Source organism: Pleurodeles waltl, chromosome 6 (assembly GCF_031143425.1).
Source record: "Pleurodeles waltl isolate 20211129_DDA chromosome 6, aPleWal1.hap1.20221129, whole genome shotgun sequence".
Classification (NCBI taxonomy): Eukaryota; Metazoa; Chordata; class Amphibia; order Caudata; family Salamandridae; genus Pleurodeles; species Pleurodeles waltl.
The window spans coordinates 1,448,935,808-1,448,962,207 of record NC_090445.1 but is presented as its reverse complement, the minus strand read 5'-3'; the positions used below and the strand labels follow the sequence as shown (position 1 = coordinate 1,448,962,207).

The 26,400-nt window shown below is 43.7% G+C and overlaps 1 protein-coding gene across 1 annotated transcript in view; it reads right to left on the bottom strand.

Annotated features, from left to right (window-relative positions):
- The window catches only part of GDF10 (growth differentiation factor 10), a 42,585-nt gene extending 16,247 nt beyond the window's left edge, over window positions 1-26,338 (bottom strand). The window contains exons 1-2 of the mRNA XM_069240897.1: window positions 24,893-26,338; window positions 5,890-6,791 (exon numbers count right to left, since the gene is read on the bottom strand). Of these exons, the coding sequence (XP_069096998.1) occupies window positions 5,890-6,791; window positions 24,893-25,106 (1,116 nt within the window). The 5' untranslated portion in view covers window positions 25,107-26,338. The remainder of the gene's footprint in view (window positions 1-5,889; window positions 6,792-24,892) is intronic.
- Between the last annotated feature and the right edge of the window lie 62 nt (window positions 26,339-26,400).

The following is a 26,400-nucleotide window of genomic DNA, read 5'->3' as shown; positions in this document are numbered from 1 at the left end:
AAGAGTCTGTATTCTTGGTATGGTACCAGACCACAGTAGTTAAAATATTAGTTGACAGAAGTATCTAGTCATAAAGATTGCTTACAAAAATAACTCCTCAGTTGACTTAAAAAAGAAAATCCAAACCCAATGGTGTGATATTTTTATAAATAATATTTGGGGCACTATATTTAAACCAGACTATATTTTATATATGATACAACTGCAAAATACAACCATGCTCTGTCAGATTAGATTAGTTCCCTCACACTGTGCTAGATAGGATGATATTGGTGTCAAGAATCTGTAGCCAAGTTTTTGTGATAGAGAGGCATTTAGTTCCAAAGGCGATCACACTTTGGGTTTCGTGTTTGTTTCAAACTAGAGACCTGCTACTTAGAGTTTACATAGCAGTTCATAGAATTGTTTTGTGGTAGGGATTGTTTAATATAAGTACACTTTCATTCATTCAGTTATTTTATGTTTGTTGTTGAAGAGAAGAGATTGTGAGGTAAAGTAGGTATTTATTATCTGGAATGTGTAATGTTTAAAGGTTTAGAGAAGAATCATCAGATATTTGTTACAACTATTCCACTCTACATTTTCCCACTCTTTCCTATGCATGTTCACTTTAACCAGATGATCACTAACCCAGAGTCTACTAAGATGCTACATAGAGCTGAGGTCAAGAATGATTTATGGTAGTCTTCCTGTTTTTATCTCTTGGGACAAAACGGGATCTGACGATGGAGTGACACTGAGTATGTGGAAGCTTTCATAGTTAAGACTGCAATCCTTTTACTGTGCCCCTGTGATTAAATTAGTTTTTATTCAACATAACAGAATCTTTCCTTTTATCTGAGCATGTGTAGTGTGTCTGTGTTATGAATTCCTGGGATTCCAGTGAGCGGGTTGCCTGCATGCAGTATTTATCACTGAATATGTATTGCTGCTCCTGCCATTGTCAACATTTTTTAAATTCTGCTAGTTTGAAAGTGTCTGTCTTCTGGCTGGAACCATATTTTTATCATCGTATATCAGACTGGTACAAGTTGTAAAGACTTAGACCGAGATTTAAGAGGGCCAAGCGCCTTCTTGGGACACAGTAGCTTCATCTTTTTTACGCTAATGTGGCCCAGAGAGGCCAAAATCTCCATGCCAGTATGACCTTGTCCTGAGAGCATGCTTACCTCCATCAGCCAAAGACCCTGCACTCCCTGGCACTCCCCTGAACCACTGCGCACACTGTACACCTTGTGCTCCGGGGCTTTGCCCCAATACCTCCCTTCAAAGTACTATGAGAGTGTCTGAAGACAGCTTCTCTGCTTTGATTTGAAGTAGTCCTGGAACAGCAGACATCAGAAACAAATATCGAACTCTGACCTTTAATTGGTCCACCAGTGAGGTATCCACGGGGGGGAAATGTGTCAGTCATAACTCGCCATTGTCCTGATAATGGACTATTTGTTCATCTATTAACCCAACTCAACGAGAAAACTGTGAGCCACCACAAGCTCTTAGGCACTGGCAGGTAACAAAAAACGAAAAGTAGAATTTCCAGAAACTCCTGTTTACCAAATAAACTGTTTTATTCTAGTTTATTTTAACTATATAGGATTTATGTCTCACTACACTATGGCAGAACCCACTAGTATGTCTAGGAAAACCCTGATAGATAGATCCCACCAGTGCCTCTGTATATACAGTATTTCCCGGCTGACCGTCCGTAGGTTTTTTAAAAAAAGAATTACATTTTTCTGTACGCAAGAAGACACAGTAATGCAATTCTTTCAGAGAGCTGGTGTAACGTGCCCAAGCAAAATGAATGCAATAGCTTTTATCTTAAGTCATTCTCTTCTAAATATTACGTTTGAAGTCATATCTCTAGAACCACACAAGCTACATATATCTGTTTCTTTTTTGTAACTGCTACTTTTTTCAAGGTACCAACAGCTCTGACTGAAATGTGTTCTTTCATTGTGTGTGATGTCGTTGGTGTTATAGTGTACCTGATGTTAGCTGTCACATCGCATCACCTGGGCTAGGACTTGTCTTCTCAACCTGTCTGCCCAGAAGAATCAGAGATTCTTTGGAAGTTGAGCTTCCCACCTCAGTCCGAGTACCCAGCCTTCACGTCAGTAGGGGTCACAAGGATGATGATGTATCACGGCATTTTTCATGAGCACATTGCAATAAGGACATGTTATTAGTGGTTCGTAGTTACGTCACTGTGAGTGAAATGAAATGTGGCATACCATTTACTTGACAATTGCTTCCAGGAGCTTTTATGAAGAATTTAAGGTAGACTTTGTCAAGCTTCAGCAAATAGCAGGATACGTGTGTTTGTGTAACATTTTTGTGTGGTAACATCTTTCTCAGTCACCCAATAAAAACTGTTAAAAATAAAACTAACGAGCCATTGGTGTAGGCAATCAAAAATGAAAATGAGTCTTATCATGAGTCTTACGTGATGATTCTATGACATTACATTACTTAGGATATAAAGATAAAATAATATGCGTATAAGGCGTTTTATATGCTACTATAATCTATATGAACAGATACAATTTTAATGAGTGCAAGATATACTATTTTGCAGTGTCGCCCATTCTACTTTTTCATGTCCGCTCAACTTTTCTTGGTCCCTTCACAGTCTACCAGAACGTGATTGGTATAAGTTGGACTTGTTTGTGGTGACTGCTGAACAAATAATGTAAAAAGTAGTCTGTGGATGGTTGTAAAGTGACCTGTGCACAAAGTGGATCATTGGCAGTGTTGTAGTTCATAATGGTGAAAGAGTGGTGTGTTGTGTGGCACACAGTGGTCAATGGCTCTGTGGATCATTTTAATTAGGCGGTGATGTATGTGGCTTATGCTGCATGGGGATTTAGGTCAATAGTGTTGTTAGTGGTTGCGAGTGAGTACATGAATGGTGTTGCAGATGGCTGCGGGTTATGCGTTACGATGGAGGTTGACATAGTTTGGGCCCTGAGTGAATGGCATAGGGTGAATGGTTGAATGAATTGCAGGGGAGTATGTCTGCGAGTCACTATGTGTGAGTGGTTTAATTGTTGCTAATGAGTGATGTGATCACTCATTATTGGTGACTAGTGTGATTGATTGCAGATTAGTCGGTGTGGAGATGGGATTTGCTAGGATGGATTGATGTTATGGATGAGGGTGTGAGTGACTAAGAGTATGACATCTAGCGAATCGCTGGTTTGGGGATTTTTGAGTGATGTTTTGGACAGTTTACAGAAAAAGGGGTGGTGGCCAGCTGAGGTTAATAAAGTATTGTGAATGACTGAGCAGAAGCTGGACTGTCTTTGTTATGAGTGGCTGAGTCTTAGTGTTGCGCCTGGATATGGATGGGAGTGTTTGGCCTGATGTGAGTGGTTGAGGGTGAGTGATTTTTTGCATAGCTGAGGATAAATAGTGATGACAGCGATATCAAGATCTACTCTGGGTGATTGATGTTCTGTCTGGCTGAGGAAGAGTGGCGTTTGAATGATTGTCTATGTTGATGTTTGAAAATTGTAAGAGCGGATTTATGCGAGCATTGCTAGTGTTTTGTTTTGCTGACAGCGAATAGTACTGAGACGTACTGTGAATTACTGGGGATGGCTGTATTACGTAAGGCTATATGCATGTTGTTAGTTGCTTTTAGTGAGTAATTATGTGAGCATCGGAGTTAGAGGGTAACTGAGCGATGCTGAAGATGGAAAGGCAGTGTGAAGGGCAATTGGTACTCTGAGTGGCTGCAAATGACTGATGGGATCCTGGAGAGACATGGTGTACGACACAACATGGACAATATTCAAAGGCAAAATTTATTTTCTTCGTCTTTCATTGAAACCCCGGGTTAAATTAAAAGCAGAACAAACAAAAGAAAAATATTACTTTGGACTTAAGCTGAGACGAACTCCATAGGTCTGTCTCTTAGATAATCTGTAACCTGAAAGTAAGCTCTTTTATTGTCTTAATAGTTTATATAGTTACCTAATTTTATCTTTTCTTTTTCGGAAATAGTTTTGTTAGCTCCAAAGATATTGTAATATATCTTTAGTGTTCTCGTGCCTTACGTTTCACTTTGCCCTATGAGAACAAAGCTGATGTGTTCCTTTAAGGAATACAGTTTACAGGAATTCTTTTTACCTCATTTTGGGCGTTATCTTTTTCATTTTTGTTCTTACCTATTTTTTCTTTCCTCAATGGCAAATCATGGGAGTTCCAGGGAATTCATCCGTTAAGAGTGTGCTTTGTCATTTCTATACTTCAAATAAACTATACGTTGCTCAAAATATAATATTATTGATCATTTATGTAGTGTACCGCGAAAAATATATATAATTACCTCTTGGCTCCATAATGACAACACTGTGAAGGTGATCCATGTAAGTGTATATTTATAAATTAGGAATTGTAATACCTGTCACTCAATGCAGATTTACAATCAAATATTGAAAGAAAGCACTTCAAAATGTAAAGGAATGTTCTCTTTTTGAATTTATTTTAAAGATTCTGTTCATACTGCTAAATGCCTTCTGTCATATGATTCACATGGTCAGTGTTTAGATGGGTGGCGTGATCTTTATTTTGGGAAAAGACAGCACGGTCTCGGCTCTCTTTATGAGCTTGTGTTTTCATATCTCTGATCCTATGGTGGTGATTAGCGTCGTCGTCATTGTGCATGCTTGAATGGAGGTGTGTGGAGTGGGATGAAACTGTCTTTGATATCACTTGCAAGGGTGGCTGCCTTGAGGCAGCCTGGGGCAATAAGCTGTTGCCTGGTGACGTTAGGATGGGGAGGACGGCTAGGGAGCTGCAGCTGATGCTCTGTGGAGGGTTCTGAAGGGAAATGTACAGGGCGAGGTTTTTAACATACTTTAGCGATAAGGTATGGCTAGAGAGATGTACAGTGCAGGTATGTTGTTTTCTTATTTTCCTTATACGGGTATAAGCTGACTGAATAAATCTTTCTGAAGTGACAGAAGATGGAAAGGTGGTGTGGTGTCAGGAAATGCTGTTTTGAAGAATTTCTACCACACATCACACAAATCACTCTCACGTTGTGCCCTAGAATATTCACGCGTTGCACCCCACAACACTCCGACTGCAACGCACTGTACTCACACTACACCACACAAACATCACACTTTCATTCCACCAAACAGCACTCCTACTGACCCATAGAAGACATCCAACGCAAACAGATTGCACCCTCTGCACTCACATCATGTCTCACATTAATCATACTGCACCACTTCCATCCCATCACCTCCTACACTTTGCACACTGAGCCTCGTATCATATTCGTGTCTCACTGTGTCTTCTTTTCTTTGTGGTTCCATCTTCTGTTCTGTAACATATCTACATTGTGACCGGCCCACTTGGAGGAGTGAGCGAGTGAGCTTGTTTGGCACAGCATTCTTCATTGGATTCATCCCAGGCTTTAAATGATTTCAATGCCATGGGAGTTTCCTCTGAGTGGCGTTGCAGTTGTCACTCTTTCTCTCTGAGCAGCACGGAAACCTTTCCCTGATAATGCACCACAGCCCTGCTGACCCAAGAATATTACCTCTAACCACTGCAGCACTAGACAGTCTATTGACATTACTGATAACACGTTAGTACATTTTTCAAGGATATTTGCTTCATTTTATCATGATTAATACTCCTACCTGAGTTATCAGTTAAGTTGTTAGACAGTTTCTGTTGCTCATTCATTAACTAAGGGTGCCTGGTGCCCGATCAATGGGAGACACAGTCCTACACTGCATGGAGTAAACTCTTGGTATTCCAGAATAAGGTATTGTGAAGTAAGAGTGTGTGTGTGTGTGTACGCCTGCAAGAGTTGTGTGTGTTTTTATGCTGTGTGCGTGCATTATGCACGTGTAGAACAGTTCTTACCTTCGGCATCGGGAACTCACAAACCCCAGAACAGTAGTAGGCATCAAAGGACTTGGGCGACAGGACCCACTCACTCCATCCAATGTCTGCAAAGTCTACTTTCAAGTAACGTCTTGAGCAGAATCGGGGCTCGTTCCATTGTCTCCGCCTTGCTTTCTTCATCGTTTTGTCGTCAAAATGTAAGATTCCTGTTTTCCTTCGTGGCTCTGTAGTTTCATGGCCCTTTTTCTTCCGTTCTCTACGTGAAGTTCTAGGCTTGAGGGACTGGTAGGCGCTTTCCCACAGGTCATGTTTGCTGTAGTGATTTATGTTCACCTCAGGTAATTCATTATCATGTATCGCACCCTCGGCGTAGGCTTCGCGTCTCACTCGCGTGTCTGATGAAGTGTTGGGGGGGTGGTTAGGATCTCCCCCACTAGATGGGAAAGGGTCATATCTCTGTAGAGTTAAAGACACACTGTTGGGTTCAGAGATGGCCAGGTCGTTGGCATAGACCATAATGTATGGCATGTGCGTGACCGCCTGGTGGTTGACACTTATGGAGCTGTCACTGAAATCCAGCTCTGCAAGTAGCTGGAGCTCACCATGTTTTTTGCTGTCTTTGATAATGGGAGTAATGTCTTTCATATGCCATGTTCCTCTTCGCTGTGGCATCAAGGTCATGTTCAACTGCGTAAAACCCGGGCCTGAAGTTGGGGAAAGCCTTTGAAAGGCAATGCTGAGCCTTGGTGACTGGGACGCATGAAGCAGGCGGCAGGAGGGCTTTTTGGAGCGTTTGCAGAGGACTTCGTTGGGCCGCAGGCCTTTGTCAAAGAAGAAGTGGAATGTCGCTGTGAGTACCATCTCTGATTCCTGCAGGGAAGATAGATTGTACCGGTACACAACACGCTGGTCCACTGTTTCTGTGAATTAATTGGGAAAGAAGAAGCTTTAGCAGACTGACAAGGGGAACGCTCATTAAATGTTTAATAATTAGCTGCAAGATTAATGTCCTAGCATGTGCATAATTTAAGCATAAATGCAATATTCATGAAAAATGAATTAAAAAATGCAGACAACTAACATTAGTTACAAAAGATCCACATATGATCAAAGGGGATAATATTTGGTATGTCCCATTCGTTATGAATATTGCATGAAACAAGAAAACTGTATTCTCATATCTACTGCCAATACTAAACTGGTGAGAATTATTTTTTCAGAGGCATACAAAGTAAAATGAGTTACGTTTTGTATCTCTTGAATAGCGAGTTGTCATACAGATGGTGCTGTACCCCAAATTCAAGTCCATAATCCCTTACCGCAAAGGGACCTGCCTTCAAGTAAAATGTTATATGTTTCGAAAATATCATATGTTTGCCTTCACACCTGAGAGTGACTGCACAAGCATTCCCGAGGTACTGAAAAATACAACTTTGTCACAAGGGTAAACAAAATGACCAACCTATTGCTCTATCAGTTTGCTTTCTGTCCACTATTTTACACGTTTTATGTGCCTCTGTCAGCTTTTGGTATTAAAGTGTGCACACTGGCACAGTTGTTTTTTTTTCTCTAGCTTCATTCTTTAATAAAGTAACGATTTTTTAAAGAGATCATAAATTATTTTCTCCTAGACCTACTTATAGTCACATATATGTCACATATATTTTATAATCTCCTACTGTCTGTGCCTAAGTTTAGATTTTTTTTTAAACAGATCAGCTGCCAAAGATCCAGCTGATTTTATCAAACCGCATGCTATTTCTAACTCAAACAGATCAAAAGTTACAACAAAAGTTACATGTGAAATGAATTACATCTTCTTCTCTGCCTAACTTTCACCTGTTTATTGGTGCATTCAGACTTCAAAGAGGTGAGAATCCCTCACGGATGTTCCCTGAAGTGCTTCTCTGCTTTGTTTTTAGCGGGTGTACACAAGAACAAAAAAAAGAGGTGGGGGGGCTTACCCGTGAGTTTCAAAAGTAATTCAGTTGGTGTAGACTGGATGATTCTGTCAGGCCCAGCAAATAAATTGCCAAACTACTAAATATTTTGGGCTGGTGTCCTGGGAGATTGCTTTGGTGGTCATTATTGGAGTTTGTGTAATCTCATTTTTTAATGTAATTTCTGTATTCGTATTGGTTATCACCTAATCGCCACTGGTGTTTAGAGGGGAGCACTATTTCACATTAATATTGACTCTCGATTTCCTGGCTTTTTTGCCTTCCCCTATTGTTAGTACCGTTTGTTAATAATGTAGTGATACCTGAATGCTGTACCCTACTCTATGGTTGCTGAATGTATATATAAAATACATGACAATTGCTTTATTAAAAAGTTGCTTGCCAATTTATTTGCAGGGGGTGGACTGAATCATACAGCCTTCATCCATTGAAGTAGCTTTGAAACTAGCGGGAAAGTCCACCCTTTTCTTGTATACATTTGTTGTGTTGTCCAGCCTTGTTCCAGCTTTATATGGGCCCAACCCCATTTTATATGTGATGGTTTTTAGCAGGAGCACAGGAGCAAAACCCTAGGAGACCCATTGTCAAGGGCATTTGGGAGTATGTAAAGTAGTACTCCTGTGGTAGACTTTTACGCACTCTTCCATATCTTTGTGAATTGGCCTCAAGACATTTAAAATGGGAATAAATTCGAAAATTTTGGGAATATTCATATGTAGCTAGCACAAGTAGAAAGGACGGTTTCATGTCTATAAGAATACTTTAAAAATATGTTAGCATTCTTTCCACATTAATTTCAAACAAATAATTGAAATGGAGAAAAACAATTTGAGATTTAAATAATGTGCAGTCCAGCTAAATAAATCAAATTGTGGCGTTATGCTTTATTTTAAGACTAACAATGATAATATGTTATGAGGACTGGACAGCAATGTTATGGAATATCCCCCATAAATGTAACGTGTTCATATAATAGGCTTTATAACTGGAGTCTTAGAATTGCACTATTGAGCCAACATTCACTTGCGTCGGCTTTGCCTTATGTTAATGCTGTGTTTTTTCCAAGAACTTCATCAGTAATTTTCCAAGTCTGGCTTTGGTAGGTTGGCCTTTGAATATTCTTTGTATTGTCATTATTTGCACTTGTTCTGGGGTTCATATTTGTTTCCCTCGAACATAGTTTTACAAACTTGCAGAGGAAGAAGTAACCCGAATTAGATTGTATTGAGATGATGTGCATGCCTTTCCTTTTAAGCTTATGTGGCCCAGTAGCTGTTATGTTGCTTATATATGTATCCACTCTGCGCCCCAAAGGAGCTTCCCCTTAACACTAATGGACAGTTTAGAGGGCCCTGCTGTGGGCCTTACAGTAGGAACATAAAAGCAAAACACAAGACTGCAGACAAGGTAGGGATGGGGACAGCAGCACATGCCAATTTAATGTAAGATGCTGCAGCTCCAGAAATGTCTACAAAATCGACATCTGCATTGTCAATAAGTAAATGAGGTGCCTATATAATGGTTGAAGATACAAATTAATGTATTTAACACTAGAAAAATATATCTACAAGGCCCTTTGTCTTGCCAGAGTATTCTACCTCCTCTCAGCTAAACCAATTGTCGGAATAAACATCCTAAAGTCACTATGTAAAACTCTGGATCCTTGACACAATATTGGCAGTACTCAGAGGCCTATTTATGAGAATGTGATGCAGTGTAGCACAGCAAGTCACCTTGCTGCCCTACACAACATCACAGGGAAAAGGCAGGAATGAGCTATATTTAAGGCAATACGGTGCACTTCTGCCTTTTCCCCTGCGCTTGTGCCCTTATGGCAGCCTAGCACCAATGCAGGCAACCTTGTACCATGGTGCAAGGGTACCTATGTTGCATGCAGGATTGTTTTTGTGCAGGAAGGAATACCTTCCTGCACAAAAATAATCCAGAGAAGCATATCCCTCTTTCTATGTATGCATTCTGCAGCAGACATATGAAGAGGAAGTGACATGGACAAATAAAGATGTTGCTCCTTGTTACGCCTCACCTGAGAAAGCATATAGTTTTGATGCATTTCTAGGTCTAGCAGTTCTGACAAACCTGGGAATACGTAAAAAAACATGGGAGTAGCATGGGAACACCCATTCAATGCCCATGGAACGCCTTCCCAGTGTAGAGTAAGGCAACATAGCGATTTGCATTGCGTTGCCTTACTCCAGATTTATGGAGCCACTCAGAGCCATGCAAAGTGACCTTGTGCAGCTTCATAAGTCACATGCAATGTTTGCATCTCTCATGCACCATGTTGCATGGTGCAAGAGCAACGTAAACTGGCTCATAATTAGGACCAGTAGTGTGTGGTGATTAATAGTGGAGCCCATCAGTGCTAATTGTTACAGAAAAAGGCATACTTATCATCAGGCTTTGACCCAAAGTAAGAGAGAGAAGACAAAAAAGGAAGAAAGAAGGAGAAAGATTGAAAAACAGTGACAAAGAGAAAAAGTAGGGACGGAAATGAGCTACAGAGAAAGAGAAAATAGTACGATGATAGAAAGAGACATGAAGTGGAGTCAAGGACAGGCAATCTTGCTATTTGGCAACCCCAGACTTCAGCAACTTCAGTAGTGGGCTAAAAGCTGGGTGTTAGTGTTAGGGTACAAAATGGGCTACACACAATCTGCTCTCTTCTCATAATTTTCACTAGTGATAAAACAATGGTGAATATTATTTTACACTGTGGTGAGTGAAATTCACACAATTTGCTTTTGCATAAGTGTGTAAAATTTCAGGAAGATTATGTGTAACTAGGTGAACCGGAAATATGTTATTTAGTGCTATATTTTAGCATGAAATGTATCTTCATGTCAATTTTCGATTTAAGGACATGTTTCGCTGTAAATATAAAGTGTGAAAAATGCAAGTGGCACGAGCAACAAATTCTTGCATTCTGGCTGTTTGCATAATTTGTGAGAGTTTGTGGTAAAATGTTGTTGTTAATGACGTCACTTATGCTATGAAGCATAAGGTAGTAATTTTATTTCCCAATATTACGCAAATAAAAATGGTGTATTTTAAATGTTGGTAATGCCTGCGTAACATGACTTATATCCCTATGGCTGGAATCTAAATAACCCCCTAATGGGCAACATATGTTCCTAATCATGTTACAGTGTAACTTATAGGTTTCTTATCTACGATTGTAAAATGCATGTAAATTCATCAAATCCAGATCGTTCACGCATGTTTAATCAGTCATAATCAATGTGCCGTAATCAGATGTTAAGTACAAGAAGTTTTATCCTAACCAGGGGCCATATTATCCATAGTGAACCGGGGAGCAAAGGACATCTGAACCTACTTTGTGTGCCCTGATGTCATTATGGAATTACAGATCCAGCCACAGATGCTTGTGTGGTCCCTTTTGTAATACTAATAGTGTCGGTGCACATATAGCACTGGCACTATCTTGAGAGAGAGGGCATTGCTTCATTAGCATGGGGGCATGACCCCATGCAAATAAGGAACTCATTTTACCTTTGTGCCCATGCCCTATTACAGACTTGGGGCACAGAGGTAATTATTTCCTTTGCTGGTGCATTGTCAGAGCGCCACAAAGAGGCGGCACACTTCAGTGCACCCCTTGAGGGTAGATCTCTGTAGAGGGCAAAAGGGGTCCCATGGGTCTCCCAGACATTATCCTTGAGGCGGGTGAAGTCACTCACTATACTCACCAGCAGGGAGATCTATGTACCCTCCTTCAAGTGCATGCAGCTACCACCAGCACTGTGAAACATGGAGCGGCTTGTAATTAGCCCTTCTCTCGTTCACTGAATGCTCTGCTCCAGGGCAGGCATGAGTCCGGAGATGTCCTGGAGGTAGCGTTTTTATGTTAAAAAGTTGTACTGTGCCAATCATATCTTTAAATTCAAATGTACGTATTGAGCCAGTCACAAAACCAAATGCGAATGTAAACCAATTAGTCGTTATTTAAAATAGCATCACGTTAGGCCTCATCCTACTTCGACCTCAAAACTGGTCAGCAGCGGTAAACATAGATATAACAATGTTGAAATAGAGTGATAAAAGATTTTCAGTAAAACAAATCCGTGGAGAGCTTCCTTTATGTTCAGGTCATACACTATTTTGTGCTTATCTTAACCATGGTGGGTTTTTTAGCCTCCATTTGTCTTAAATTGATTATTCTTTCTGTCTGGGTTAATGTGTGAAGCAAAGTTCAAAGTCCAACGGATTTCCTGGGTTTGTGGAAAAAAACACAGCCAGCCGAGTTTGCTTATCCTAAAACCTGTGCCTGTCTACACATATGTGTGTAGTATTGTTCACAGCAAAAGTATCCACAAGGCCGTGGAGCTCTGTACAGGGTCAAAGGCAAAGATACAGTCAATGCGTGATTGCAGTTGAAGCTGTGGTCTGGGAGCAGAAGGGGACTGTTACTGCTTCATGGTGTGTTCTTTCAGAGATTGAAACGGGGCGTCTTTAGCTCTGGAGCAGGTTTGAGGTGGTCCTGATAGATACAGAGATGGTGTTCCTAGTCCTTAATGAAGGTGGTGTCAGTACAGCTCCTGCAGCTGATGCTAGCAGTGTGCGTGAAGGTGATGCTGGATATTTGCCTAACCCAGAGGTGTGTCTGTGTGTAGGTGCCACTGGCAGTGTGTTTAAATGTGGTGCATTTGCTTGTGCAGGTGTCGGCTTCATTGCACTGTAGGTCAATACCATTAGTGGTTGTATGACATACCACACCTCTGGCTTTTTTTTACAAACCTCACTTCTGGGTGAAGTCGTTCTCTGGCAAACAAAAGGGATGGTAAAAACTCTTCTCTTTCCTTTATTTGCCATGACATGGCCATCTACCTATGAAGGTAAAAGGGAAGTAAGAAGCTTCTGTCTACACTAAAGCTGTGGACTTTGGAAGTGGGAAACCAGGTTCGAATCCTAGCCTCCCCTCAACCTCTTGTGATTCCGATCAATAAATTAATACATGTGTAACTAACCTTCTTCTGTTGTAAAATGCTCTAATGCCTTCGGGTCAAGTTCATGCTAGAGAAAACTGCACACAAAATCTACATAGCAAAGCTTGTTAATGTGCTTATAAAATACACATTTCACTAGTTCCGTTGCTATAATACTCATACACATCTTAAAGCAAAAATCTCAAGTAGAGACAGAATTGGGTAATTCGGTGACAATAATAAGCTGTCAGCAAAGACATCGGGTTTAAAACACATTAAATCACAAAAAGTTATTCCATAACCACTTCTTTGAGTTCCAGTACCACCACCCCACGTGTTTCTGTACTGGTGCATCGAGGGCTGTTTCGTTTCATTGTTATTTTCACGGGGTATCTATATGTTAATGTGTTTGCTGTGCATTTCTATACCACTGCCTCCGTTTGTGTTGTATTTTTCATGTAGGTTTGTGCATAGAGCCTACAGTATTGATAATATCACGCTTGCATCTATTTGATGTGTGTGCTTGTGAAGTATGTGTGCTTGGTGTGAGGGAGAGAGGCTATATTTATTGGTTGGCTCCATGGTTGTATTGTTCCCTGTTTGTGATTATGCAGAAACCCTCTGTGGCTGTTTTGTAACCGGTTTGTGACTGCACTGTATACCTCTGTGGCTGAACTGTTCCTTGTGATGTCTGTTCTGAGTAAATTTTTGCTATTACTGCTTCCAGTGAGTCAGTGCTGGGTGGCTCTGTGGTTATTTTGCTGGCTATGTGAGTAGCTGTTCTAGTTCCTTCAGAGGTTGTGTTGTTTCCTCTGTTTGACTATACTGGGGGCCTTTATGATATGTTGTTCTCTGTGTGATTAAACCAGGGCCACCTCGTTGCTGTTTTATTCCTTATATGTTATGTATGTGACTCCCTATTGTATACCCCAATTGTGCCTCTTTCAAAGCCTTCTATGTTGTTTTTTGTCCCCCTGCTGTCTGAAGTGGGCGGCTCCTGAGTTGTTTTATTCCAGAGACGTTTTAAGGCATTAGTGGGCTTTGACCAAGGGCCCCAGCAATTTCAGGGGGGCCCCTGATAAAGCCAGCTCTGGTGTGCAGAGAGTCTTGCTCTGATGACTCTGAATCATTCTTAAACACTTTGGGCCAGATTTACAAGGCCCTATCGCCACCGGAGAGTCACTTTTTGCGACGCTCCAGAGGCACTAACCACTTCTCCATATTAACAAGGAGTGTAAGGCCACTTTTTGTAGCTTTACATCTCCTTGTAAATATTGGCCTCTCCGATGCAGTTTTCTGTGCCAGAGGGGCGTGAAATGGGAGTTGCAGTAGGCATTCCACCGTAACACCCATTGCTTTTGACGCTGCCCCAGATTTACAAGAATTTGTAAATCTGAGGCAGCGCCAAAATCTAACGCCACACTAGCGGTGGTGTTAGTATGGCACAACGAGGAGGAATACTTTTATTCATCCTTGTTTTTTGCTTTTTCTATGCATGCTGAATTCTGCAGCACACATAGAAAAAGCAAAATGCCATGGATGATTGCTTATGTGCAGGAAGGGACACCATCCTGCACATAAACAATCATACCATTCAACCCAGACACCCCTCTAAGGATGCCTGCTTTGGCACAGGCTGCTTAATTTACCCCCAGTGCAGGGTGAAATGTAAGGATGGGCTTTACTCTTGTAAATACAGCGCATCCCTGCGTTTCAAAACTGGTGCAGCATGGTGCTGCTAAGTTTGCTGCAGCACCGCGTTGTGCCAGTTTCTTATAAATCTGGCCCTTTGTTTTAAATACCATTTTCCTTTAATTTATTTTTCATGTGAGTGATGTGTGAGTCCTATACAGACATTTAGCAGATAAATCAAGTGTTTATGTTTCATGCAACATCTATAAAATAACTTTTTGAGAGCAAAACAGAACCTCAAATGTGAGAAATCGAATGGTGCCACAGAGATTATTTGCAGTATTATTAGCGAGCTGCTGCTGTATTACTACATTAATAAAACACCTGCCCCTATCCCCTAAATATAAGATAAACATATTTAGCATTTGGGCGAGTGGGCCTGTGCATTCTTAGCACCTGGCCATACAGGGCATGTAAGAACTGTAAACTGGATCTTAAATTTTAAAAAGTTCCGACAAACCCTCATTATTACCTATGGCCCAGGGATCCCCAAATCCTTACGATGTCCCTTTTTATTCACGTTTATTCATGTTCTGCTACCTACGTTGGTGTTTTACTCCTTCGGCATGCCTGTATTAGATGCCTTTTTTCTTTTTCTGTTTTTACTTTTTGTGTAACTCTACTGGTGCTTCTATTGTTCTTTTACTCTTATATCTTCTGTGTTGGGTAACCATAAGGAGGTTGCATTCTCCCTGTAAGTCTCCAAGGAACTCCCAAGTTTGTTTCATTTTCTCTATAGTCTGTATAAGGTGCCACTGTTTTTCCTTCTTATGTGTGCTTGTATTAATAACCCCATTGGTGTTGTATTCCTTCTGCATGTCTTTTTTGGATTCTATGTGTGTGTCTATAGTGATCCCTCTGATGTTTTGTTTCTCTTATGTGTGTCTACTGATGCCTCATTTTTAGGTTAGCTTCTCTTGTTTTCTGTACTTAATGATTATTCACTGTGGGCCCTATTTGTAAAGGAAATTTTGGCTTTCAACTTAAGTTGAGGATTGAAAATTCCCTTTTTGCACCTGTTGAGAAATCACAAATGTTTTTTTTAAATCCATTTCTTCTGCAGATTTTTCCACACAAGTGTGGATAAATCTGTAGTAGTAATTCCCACTCATGGTGTGGGTAATTGGTATACCAGGCGTGGTCTGATCTGGAAATCTGGGAATGTCCAATAACATGGATGAAATCGGCATTCACAAACTTTAATCCAACACTTTTTCACCCTGCAAATGGTCAACAATTTGCTCCAAATCACCAATCCGGGATGGGAAGCCAACCACACCAAAACTTGGTATTGACATCCTAGGGATTTTGACAAATCTAAGCGTCATACAAAGAACAAATATGGAGAATAAGCCACACCAATTCAGTTGGAGAGTGGTAGGTGTAGTATGTGGTGCATTTTAGAGCACAGTGCTGTGTTTATTACAAAAGCATGTTATAATAGTGCACTGTCATTTACAGACAGCACATTCTTCACTGAAATGGCAACAAAATTTGAATTGACTACAGTTTTAGTGATAAAACTATAGACTGCACAAACGTGGAAATCAGGTTACACCCAATATTTATCATTTGTGCCTCACCAGGTTAAGTGTTTTGATTTGTTTTGAGCCTCTTAAAATCTTTGTTTCCATCGTACTTCAGAATTATAAAAAGATGGGGTTCATTAGTGCTTTTCTATCTGCTGTTGTGTTTTGAAATATATGTGCAGTTCATTTACAGATATTTAAATGGTGTGTTAGAAAAAAACTGATATCCTACAGTTTTTCTTTTTAAACACCCTGTACCCCAGCAGGACTGTCAGCTAGTTGACTTTACAAAATCCTCTGATTTGAAGTCAGAGAAAGAAAATAATCTAAATGATAAAAGAATAAGCAGCATTTTATCAGAAGACACACCTTGATACTTGACATCTGCCTTTCAAAGCACAGTATATGGGATAAGATCAAAACAAAATTTAAAGGCATCTTTTTTGCCCAGGCACCTTCTGAACTCCAGAATATTCATTTGAGAGGGGGGAGCTCCAGTACCTTCCCTACTTCCAGATCTTATGGTGAGGTGTAGAGGAAGAGCTTTCACCACCAGAAATATTTTTCACCCATGGAGGAAAAAATGTGCATTTGTCCAGGGTGGCCAATCCCCCTGCAAGGACTTCTCCACATGAAAGAACGTACCAGGCATATTAACAAAAAAGATGGTGAATTGGAAATAATTGTAAAAATGAGTTCAGGTGGAGGAGTAAATTTCCGCCTGCATTTTTATGTTTTTTTTCGCTCTGGGGCCCAGAATGCTACTCTACAAAGTGAATTTGTGGCTGTTTTATTTCATCTCATATGTGTCTGCACAGTTCCCTCAGGATCATTTCTTATTTCTGTGTGTCTGTGCTTGGCCACTCCATGCTATGCTTCCCGTTCCTCTATGGCTACTGCAGTCCCCACGGCCGCCTGTTCAGGGTGCCCTCATTGTTATCAGGTTCTTTGTGTGCATGTAACGTGCTTTCATGCATGTTTTATTCCTTTTGCTGACTGTAGTGGGTTTGCTGCCTGTGGTGCTTTGAAATAGGTTATCCCGGGATAAGGAGCTGTAAAAATAGTCTATTTCATCAGTTATTTAAAGGAACATTGTATATTTATTTCCTACAGATTTTCTGAAGAATTATCAAATTCTTACAGCGATACCAGAATTTTTCCAAGCACCATATTAGGAAGTCCTGGTGCGACAATGAGATAGATTTCGCCTGACAGAAGAAAGAAGACAAATGAAAAGCTCAAGCTTGTGATCTCGGAGCCCAAAAAACAGGAGGGTGTGTTTACTGTCTTCCGGGTGTGACCCGCTAATCATCCAGCCGGATGGACAACAGGCTGGGAAGTTAGTGCAGGATTTGCAACACCTAAATTTCACAGCCAAGATCGGAAGTAATGTGAAAATACCGACCATGGAGAAGAACCTTTGGCTAGAGAGGACCTTTAAAGTTCATGAAGCGGGTATTTATATGGAGAGGACAACTACAGACCGTGAGCAGAACCTGTAGATACAGAGAACACTCCAGGCCTTGGGGAGAACTTGTAGACTGAGAGAAACTACTAGTAGAGTTGGGTATTTACAGTACTACAGGTCATGAAGAAAAGAAAACCTGTAGAGAACCTGTATGCAGAGGAGCATTCCAGGTCATGGTGAGAATATATAGATACAGGGAACACGCCAAGCCTTGGAGAGAGCCAGTAGATACGGAAGACCCATACCAACCATGGATAAGAACTTATAGTTAGAAAGGACATGTAAAGACCATGAAACGGGTCTGCATACAGAGAGAACCACTACAGGCCATGGAGACAACTTGTAGATGGACAGGTCTGTCAGTGACCACTGAGAAAACCTACATGTAGAGTTGAGCTTTACAGCACTACAGGTCAGGAAGAACAGAAAACTGAAACTGTAAATGCTGAGGAACATTCAACGTCATGGAGAGAACATGGAGATGTGGGGTACCACTATAGGCCATACAGAGAACCTGCCAATTTGAAGGAGCGATACAGACCGTGGATGTAATATGTAGATGCAGAGGAGCATTATGGGCCATGGAACGAAACTGTTTAACTATGTTGAGATGGGTGTAGGTTGCAATGAATGAGCACTATCCACCTTAGAAACGAGACGGAGAGTGACACAGCTAAAAGGGAGAGGGGGAGCTTCTGACCTGGGAAAACAAGGCGCGCACTTCTAAAGCCCACTGAAGAGCAAGATGGTGCTGATCGCAATGCATGTGTCAGTATTGGGACACAGTATATAGCATGGCTTGGACTAGAGGTAAACTGGGAGGGCTCTTGTGACCTCTCAATATTGTCAAGGCTGGATTGGCCTGACCGGGCATCGGGTATTTCCGCTGGAGGCTGGAAGGGTGGAGGGCCAGTATTGTTCCTCAAGTGGCTGGTTTTGTTACTGGGGGGCTGGTTTTATAGCAATAAAATTGCCAGGATGACTCTGCTGATTAATGTACCTGCTAGAGAGAGATCAGAGTTTTATATAGTGCCAGTTTTGACTCATCTAAGGTAGCGCAGTGTGTTAAAATGCCTTCTGAAAAGAACATGTGCCATGCAGATTACAGAACAGTATTGTATGTGCAGTGCTTTGGGCGATAATGCTTTTGTCACAGAACTCCTTTTGTTACTGTGCAGTTCATAAGTTACAATCATAATGTAGCACAGTGAATTATGAACTGCTATTAAACAGCTGCATGCACACTGCATGGTACAGGTTAGAAAGTTAAGTTTTTCCCAGTCTTTGAATATCCTCATTTTGCTAAAAAGGGTTTGTTTGTGTAAAAATAAATTGTTAGTAGTAAATCAACCCTAACCACTGTGTTACGTTTGAGTTTATGCTTCCTCACACTAAGCACTCTTAGAAAAAATGCCAAACAGTATGGATGACATGTGAATCCTAAACCTTGTAGTGCCCTTTGTCTTATGTAACATTTTCAATACACTGATTTTCACACTATGATTCATTGTCTTTGTGTGTGTGTGTGTGATGTCAAGTGCTCCAACACCCTACGCTGGTAAGAAAAGCCCTCTAAAACAAATGAAATACATGTGAGTGAGGGGCTAGAGAGAAATGAGAGGCACTGTTAGAGGGTTAGAGGGTGGTTGTGAGGGAATCATAGAAAAGCCCCAATCTAGATTGCTGTATCCTGGTGCACTGTAATGTCATCACTTGCTATGCTTTAAAAACTAATACAATTGAATTCCTAATGAAAAACGTGTTGTGGAATACACTGTTTTTACCATTTTACCAAATTTTCTTAGGAGCAGGGGATTTTACTTGCCCCATTTTAGTGGTCATGCTTGCTTGCTGTGCACCCTATGGGAGCTGGTCAGACAAACTATTCCAGGGCTGCTTTGGGTTCCCAGTCCAGCCCTGAATATTGGGTTACCAATGGACACTGCAGAATGTGAAATCCGTGAGAGGACTATGTGTGGTCCTTTCCGACGGGTCAGCTGTGTCAGAAGAAGGGCAAAAACCAATACAAACATGCAATATAAAGCTCTCAATGACAAACACCTGCTTGGTCCTCCTTAACAAGTAATACAGTCCTGCATCTCTTAGAAATAGGATTTTTATTATTTGAATATCCTAAATGCCATTGACAAAGCATTTTCTGAATTAAAGTTTGTGCTCGTCGATTTTACTCTCCACCTCTTCCTAAATTATTGCGGCCATAGTTGGCATAAAGTTCCCCTTCCCCTAGCAGCCCTGTGAGCAGGGATGCTAAGAGTGGTTTAGACAGTGGCGTAACAAAGGCCCCCCCCCAGTGCAACGGAGCGAGCTCCAGGGGGTCTTCTCAGCACTGTAACCAGGCCAGAGAGCTCCTGAATAAGTCTGGAGGTGCTGGGTGGGGGGGTGGGGGTGGCTTAAGTTTAGTTACACCACTGGGTTGAGACACCTGTTACAAGAGCATAATGTAGGCTGCCACGATGCTAGCAGAGCAGAGGGTCCCCAACTTATCATGAACCCACCTACCGCGTCCCACTGCCTTCCCCCCTCTGTTCAAGGCCTTAACTTGGCTCTGAGGATGTCAAACTAAACATTTCGTTGAGGGGTTCATCATTTTCCGCTGCAACACAGACTGATGAACGTCAGACATTTGGGGGCATTTAAGAGCCCCTAGCGCCATTCTAACGCCACAATAGCGTCATCATTTTTTTACACTAATGTGGCATTAGAAGGCCAAAAACGCCACGCCATATTTACAAAGTGGTGCACTGCATGCACTGCACCACTTTGTAACCCTTTGCACTACATTATGCCTATGTCAGGCATAATGTATGCAAGTTGGGCATTCCCCCGTTATGGGGGGCTGAAAAATGGCACAAGGAAATCTAACAGATTTCCTTGCACCATTTTTTCAGCACCTTAAACGCCTGCTCAGAGCAGGCGTTAATAGGGGGCATACCATTAAATTCAATGGGCTCCTATGCACTCTGCAAGAGTAGTACCAAAATATTGGCGCTACTCCTGCAGAGTACATCAATAGTGTCAATAAAAATCACGCTATTGCCCCCTACCGTGGCCTATTGTGCTCCCTATTTTAAATACGGCGCACACATGGTGACAGTAGGGTGTGCTAATGGGCACCACAAAAGTGGCGCTGCACCGCGTGCAGCACCACTTTTCTGAAATATGCCCTTTGTGTTATGGCGGATCTCAGTGATGTAACGTAAAATGTTGGAGCCCTCCAGCAGGATGTGTCAAGGGCGCCCTGAGTCTTCCACATCTCACCGAGATTCACAGCACTCTGGCTGAATATGGGGCTCCTGAAAGATGGAAGTTTAAGCCTCTGACAGAGCTTCTGCTATAATGTGTCCTTTAGGCATCTACAAGCAAGTTCTGCCTTATGACAGAACAGGGGGACGTTAACTGTGACGTAACAGCGGATACTTGGGCCCTAATGAGAGCCCCATTTCCTGCGGCTGAGTAGAAATAAGAAGCCATTGGGAAGGTACAGTGGGCCCCTAAGACACCTGGGCTGTGTGCATCTGCTGCATCATCGATAGAAATCTCTGGTTCAGACAGCTTTTAAACACCATTTTATCAGCGATCCACCGCCAGGATTTGAAGAAGCGCGGTATGACGTGTACAAATAGCCCATAACCGCCTCTGCACCATTCCGCTCTCATTTCTGTGTGCACAGTGCTCTGGCCATGGAATAAAAAAGCAGCCAGGCGGGCACTCTCTGGGGCTCATCTCTAAAAACTCAAATACAAGTCTCGGTGCTTCCACAAAGACGAGGGACAAAAGCCCTCGACGGCCAGTCCATGAAGATTCAACAGTTGACCGACCTGGGTGGAGTATCAGTGGCCAACAACCACCTGGTTCTCACAAGAAGGAAACCATGGGTAACAGGCGCTATCCATACCCAGAAACTAACTAGCAAGGGTCCTTGTGATAGAAACGTTGCAACGGTAAAAAATAAAAACAAGGCTGGACCATTTTACACTACCTTTCTGTTTGTGTAATGCGAAACAGAATACAGAGCCTATGTTCCAGTTCAGATCACATAAAGGTCTGTGCGACAGGGCAAAAACGAAAACATGAGTTTGAGGAACACTTTTTGAACGCATGTGACGCACATTTTTGCGCACAGAACAGCTTACAGGAATTGGACAACCTGACAAAGAAATTCGAGAAGAAATTGGGAAAACTCGTTTTGCATTGTTTTCCCTACTTATCTGATAAAAAAAATAAACTGCTTTGCACCATGGCCCAGTCATTCACATTCGAAAAATGGAAAACACGTATTTTCTAACTATATTGTGCAAAGAAAGAAAATATAACGTGTATATGTTTTACCGCGTTTGTCCTGGTACAAATACCGTTTGTTCTATTCCCTACTCAAAAGTGCTAATAATAAAAATGGTGCAAACGTCGTTGATCTGTATTTCATGTTTCTATAACATAGTCATAAGACCTTAAAACGGGATAAACCGAGCCACGCACAGCAGAAATTATGCATTCCTTATTTCATCCCCACACACTATAGAGCACTTCTGTACCTCTTACTGTATGACATCACCCCTGAATGAACGCACGTGCAGGAGACGTATCTGCTAATCAGGGAACGCCATTTTTTAGATGTATTGATGCTACGTTAGAGCTCAGAATTATTTCACTACCTCAGCGGACCTCAGATTCACAGGGGTAGATAAACATCTCTCAAAGGTAGCCAGCAATCACAGACACTATCCCTCTATTTCAAACTTTGTTTTCCTATTTATTTTATTAAATAGCAAAGTACGCAAGTTACACCTGTCAGCCGAACACAGAGTGAAAGACGTGTGATTATATTCTATTACCCGATAGCGCGTTTTGGTGACTTGTAATATCGTATACGCTCGTGTTTTAAAATGTACTTAATTTTTGTTACTATATCTCATCAAATGCTTTATATCACAAAGGTTTGTAATACACTTTATTCTTCAGCAGTTACTTGCATTGTGTCGTGCTCATGTGCCGGGGAGTGCCGTACGCCGAAGCGTGTTCCATTAAATTGTACAATATAGTGTTTAATTGTGTTAGTTTGAGTTATATTGTCCTGCAGTGTGTACTTCATTCTTCTAAATCTTAGCGCCCCTAAAAAAAAACTAAAGCCAAACCACAAACTCACCTCAGCGCCTAAAAGTGCTTCGGTTTCACGGTGTGTGCAGTACAAAACATACACATTTTTCACATCCCACTCCCGACACCTTACACCGGTAAAAACGTGTAAGATTAACTCAGCAAAACGTCATGTAGCACACAGCCCAGAGCCAGAGGCACAGCACAGAACCGGAGTCACGTCTTTCACTCTGTGTTCCAACCCCCTGCGTCACCACCGAATTCTGCCCCCTAACGCAACACAAGCGCCTACAGTCCCTTCTAGGCATCCATAGCCTTCATCACTGCTTGTACTCTAAACCCTGTCACACCGTGGGCCTGCTCTGCTGCCACCCGTGTCTGGTTACAGCGTCTATCCTCTCCCAGTACTTGCATCTGTACACCCCCTCTTTTGTGGTAGGTGGGGAGCAAGTGGTTTTAATTTTCCAGGCTCCGAGGTCATTTTCTGCAGGGGTATTCTTTGTCGTGGGATGCGTCCCGCCCTCTCTTCACCATATATCTGACGTACAACCTCACCTCTGGAGACCGTCCTATCGTCTTGAATCACATCTCTCCTTTCGGGGCCCCAATTAAAGGCGTTGTGCTTCTGCGGGGAGTGGCGTCCCTATTTACACAGGGGCTGCACTCTCCTGGGGTCAAATTATGTGCATGGGGAAGAGAGCCTCGCTACGAGTGCCACCCATGTAGGGTCAGTTCAGCAGCGCCACCTCTCTTCCTCGGACCCGTCCTTTGCAGGGGAGAGAGACGCTGCGCTTACAAGAGGTCCCGCATTCCCCCGGAGGCATATACCTCTTTCTCTTAATTGGTAGGCAATGGATGAGGCACTTTCCAGGGTAGTAACCTCTCCTGTGGGTCCTGTCTTTAGACAAAGGTCTCCACCCCACTCCTTCATTTGCTGCAGCGCCTTTCCTGGTACCCATATCCCAAAGGTCCGATCGCCAACCCCCAACCCGGTGTCAGGTTTATTGCCTGGGGTCACCGCACCCCTGGTTGGGCCCACTGGACCGGGTGATAAACTCTTCCAGGTATTCAGTGTGGTTCTATCTCTTGCCCGGGGTCACCCCACTCCTGGCCTGTCCCCCTGGAACGGATGATAACCTCCTCCAGGTACCCAGTGTGGTTCTATCTCTTTCCCGGGGTCACCCCACTCCTGGCGGGGCCCACTGGACGGTATGATAACCTCTTCCAGGTACCCAGTGTGGTTCTATCTCTTTCCCGGGGTCACCCCACTCCTGGCGGGGCCCACTGGACGGATGATAACCTCTCCCAGGTACTCAGTGTGGTTCTATCTCTTGCCCGGGGTCACCCCACTCCTGGCGGGGCCCAATGGACGGTATGATAACCTCTCCCAGGTACTCAGTGTGGTTCTATCTCGTGCCCGGGGTCACCCCACTCCTGGCGGGGCCCAATGGACGGTATGATAACCTCTTCCAGGTACTCAGTGTGGTTCTATCTGTTGCCCGGGGTCACCCCACTCCTGGCCTGGCCCACTGGAACGGATGATAACCTCCTCCAGGTACCCAGTGTGGTTCTATCTCTTTCCCGGGGTCACCCCACTCCTGGCGGGGCCCAATGGACGGTATGATAACCTCTCCCAGGTACTCAGTGTGGTTCTATCTCTTGCCCGGGGTCACCCCACTCCTGGCGGGGCCCACTGGACGGATGATAACCTCTCCCAGGTACTCAGTGTGGTTCTATCTCTTGCCCGGGGTCACCCCACTCCTGGCGGGGCCCAATGGACGGTATGATAACCTCTCCCAGGTACTCAGTGTGGTTCTATCTCTTGCCCGGGGTCACCCCACTCCTGGCGGGGCCCAATGGACGGTATGATAACCTCTCCCAGGTACTCAGTGTGGTTCTATCTCTTGCCCGGGCCCAATGGACGGTATGATAACCTCTTCCAGGTACTCAGTGTGGTTCTACCTCTTGCCCGGGGTCACCCCACTCCTGGCGGGGCCCAATGGACGGTATGATAACCTCTTCCAGGTACTCAGTGTGGTTCTGCCTCTTGCCCGAGGTCACCCAACTCCTCCGACACCCATTACGTGTAGTCGGTGCGCCTCTGCAGGAGCCATGCTGTGCGCATCTGCAGGGGCTGTAGCTCCCTGTGAGGCCCCTCTGCCCCCCCCCCCCCCACACCCCCTTTTGCCCCTCGTCTCCAGGGGCCCATTTGATAATACGGAGCGCCTCTCAAGGGCGCACCTCTTGGAGGGTCTCACCTACTGCCAGTGTCCCGCCTCCCCCCTCTCTTACCCGGCACTGCGCGGAAGCTGCGCACGGTGTTCCCGTCCCTCGGGCGGTTTCCCTCACGCTGGTACTTCTGGTAAAGCTTCATCATGTGGAGGGAGACGGTGTCCGGAGCGGTGCCCCCGGGGGGCAGATCAAGGAGGGACCCTGACGCTCGCGTGCATCCCCCGCCGAGGAGCACAAGGATCGGGAGCAGGAGGCGAGGAGTGGGGGGAAGCATGGGTGCGCACGGAGTAAATTAAAGTACCCGAGATGGACAGTGAACAGTAAGGGGCGGGCAGCAGTGCCAGGTGGGGTCAGAGGACCCAGTCTGTCCGGTGAGGTGTCACAGCTCTTCGGGTACTCTTTCCAGAGGGGATGCCCCGTGCCTCCCCTGTGTCTCCAAGGAGCTCCTGTACCAGATTGCAGCAATGCTGCTGGGTGAGAGAGGCCGGGGACCGCGAGTCTCAAAGATAAATGTCAAGTTGCTTCGCTGGTCTCCGGTTCCCTCCTGCTCCCGGGATAATCTTGAGGGGATATTGGACTAAGGAGATCTGCGAGCAGTTCTGGCTGGGGTATTGGCAGACTGCAATACGTTCCTCATCTGTGGAGTTTTTCCACTGGTTCTGGGGTTTAATGGTGACTCCACGGGGCCCACAATTCCTGTGCTTGTTTTGGGGTGCTGTGTCCAGGGTTGATGAACGAGGCCCCGGTTTTTGTGGCCCCTTCTGCTGATCTAAGCCGATGCAATGCTCTCAGGCATCAAGGGTCCTCCTGCTTGTCATGTGGCGCAGTGATCGATTCTGTGCTCTGGAGTTTTGAAGTTCGCCGGGATGCTCTACAAGTTCTGGAGCACAGAGCTTTCCCTGGTATCTTCTGTGCCTCCGGGATCCGTTCCCTGTGATCCAGCGTAGGTCGGGCTTTGCCTCGATTTATCAAGTTCCCTGCGGTTCTGGGGTACCCTGGGATTCTCTCCTGTTTATGGGGCTCCTCTTCTCCTGTTGTAGCTGACAGCCACTAGCTCCAGAGTGCGTGAACCCCTCTGTGGTCAGGGATGGCCCTGGCTTTGGGGTGTTTGCTTCCTGTAGGAGGTTCGTGAGTTTCTGGATTGTTGTAGGGCTCCTCGCTGGTTCTCCTGCCGTGTGTTTTGGACCTCTTCTCGTCCTTGTGATTCTGTTGATTCCGTGGTGCTGTAACTCCCACCTTACCATGTGCAGTTTCGCGGTTCCTACTGATGGTTTCGGAGTTACCGTTTCTTCCCAAGTGCTATTCGACCTTGTCGAAACTTCTCTATTGGTTAAGGGCAGCGTCTGGGGCTGTCCAGGGTCCTCACGGGACACTCTCCTGCTTGTATACAGAGACTGAAGCTCGGGGACCTGCGGGGAGAGTAGAGGACCTCCTCCGATGCAGGGCAGACCCCCACCCCGCCCTGACTGCGAGGGAGGAGCGTCGGCTGGCACAGGATCAGTGAGTGGGAGGTAGAGGGCTCAGGCACTAATATGCGTCTGATAATAGGTGGACGGGGCCATGTCAGT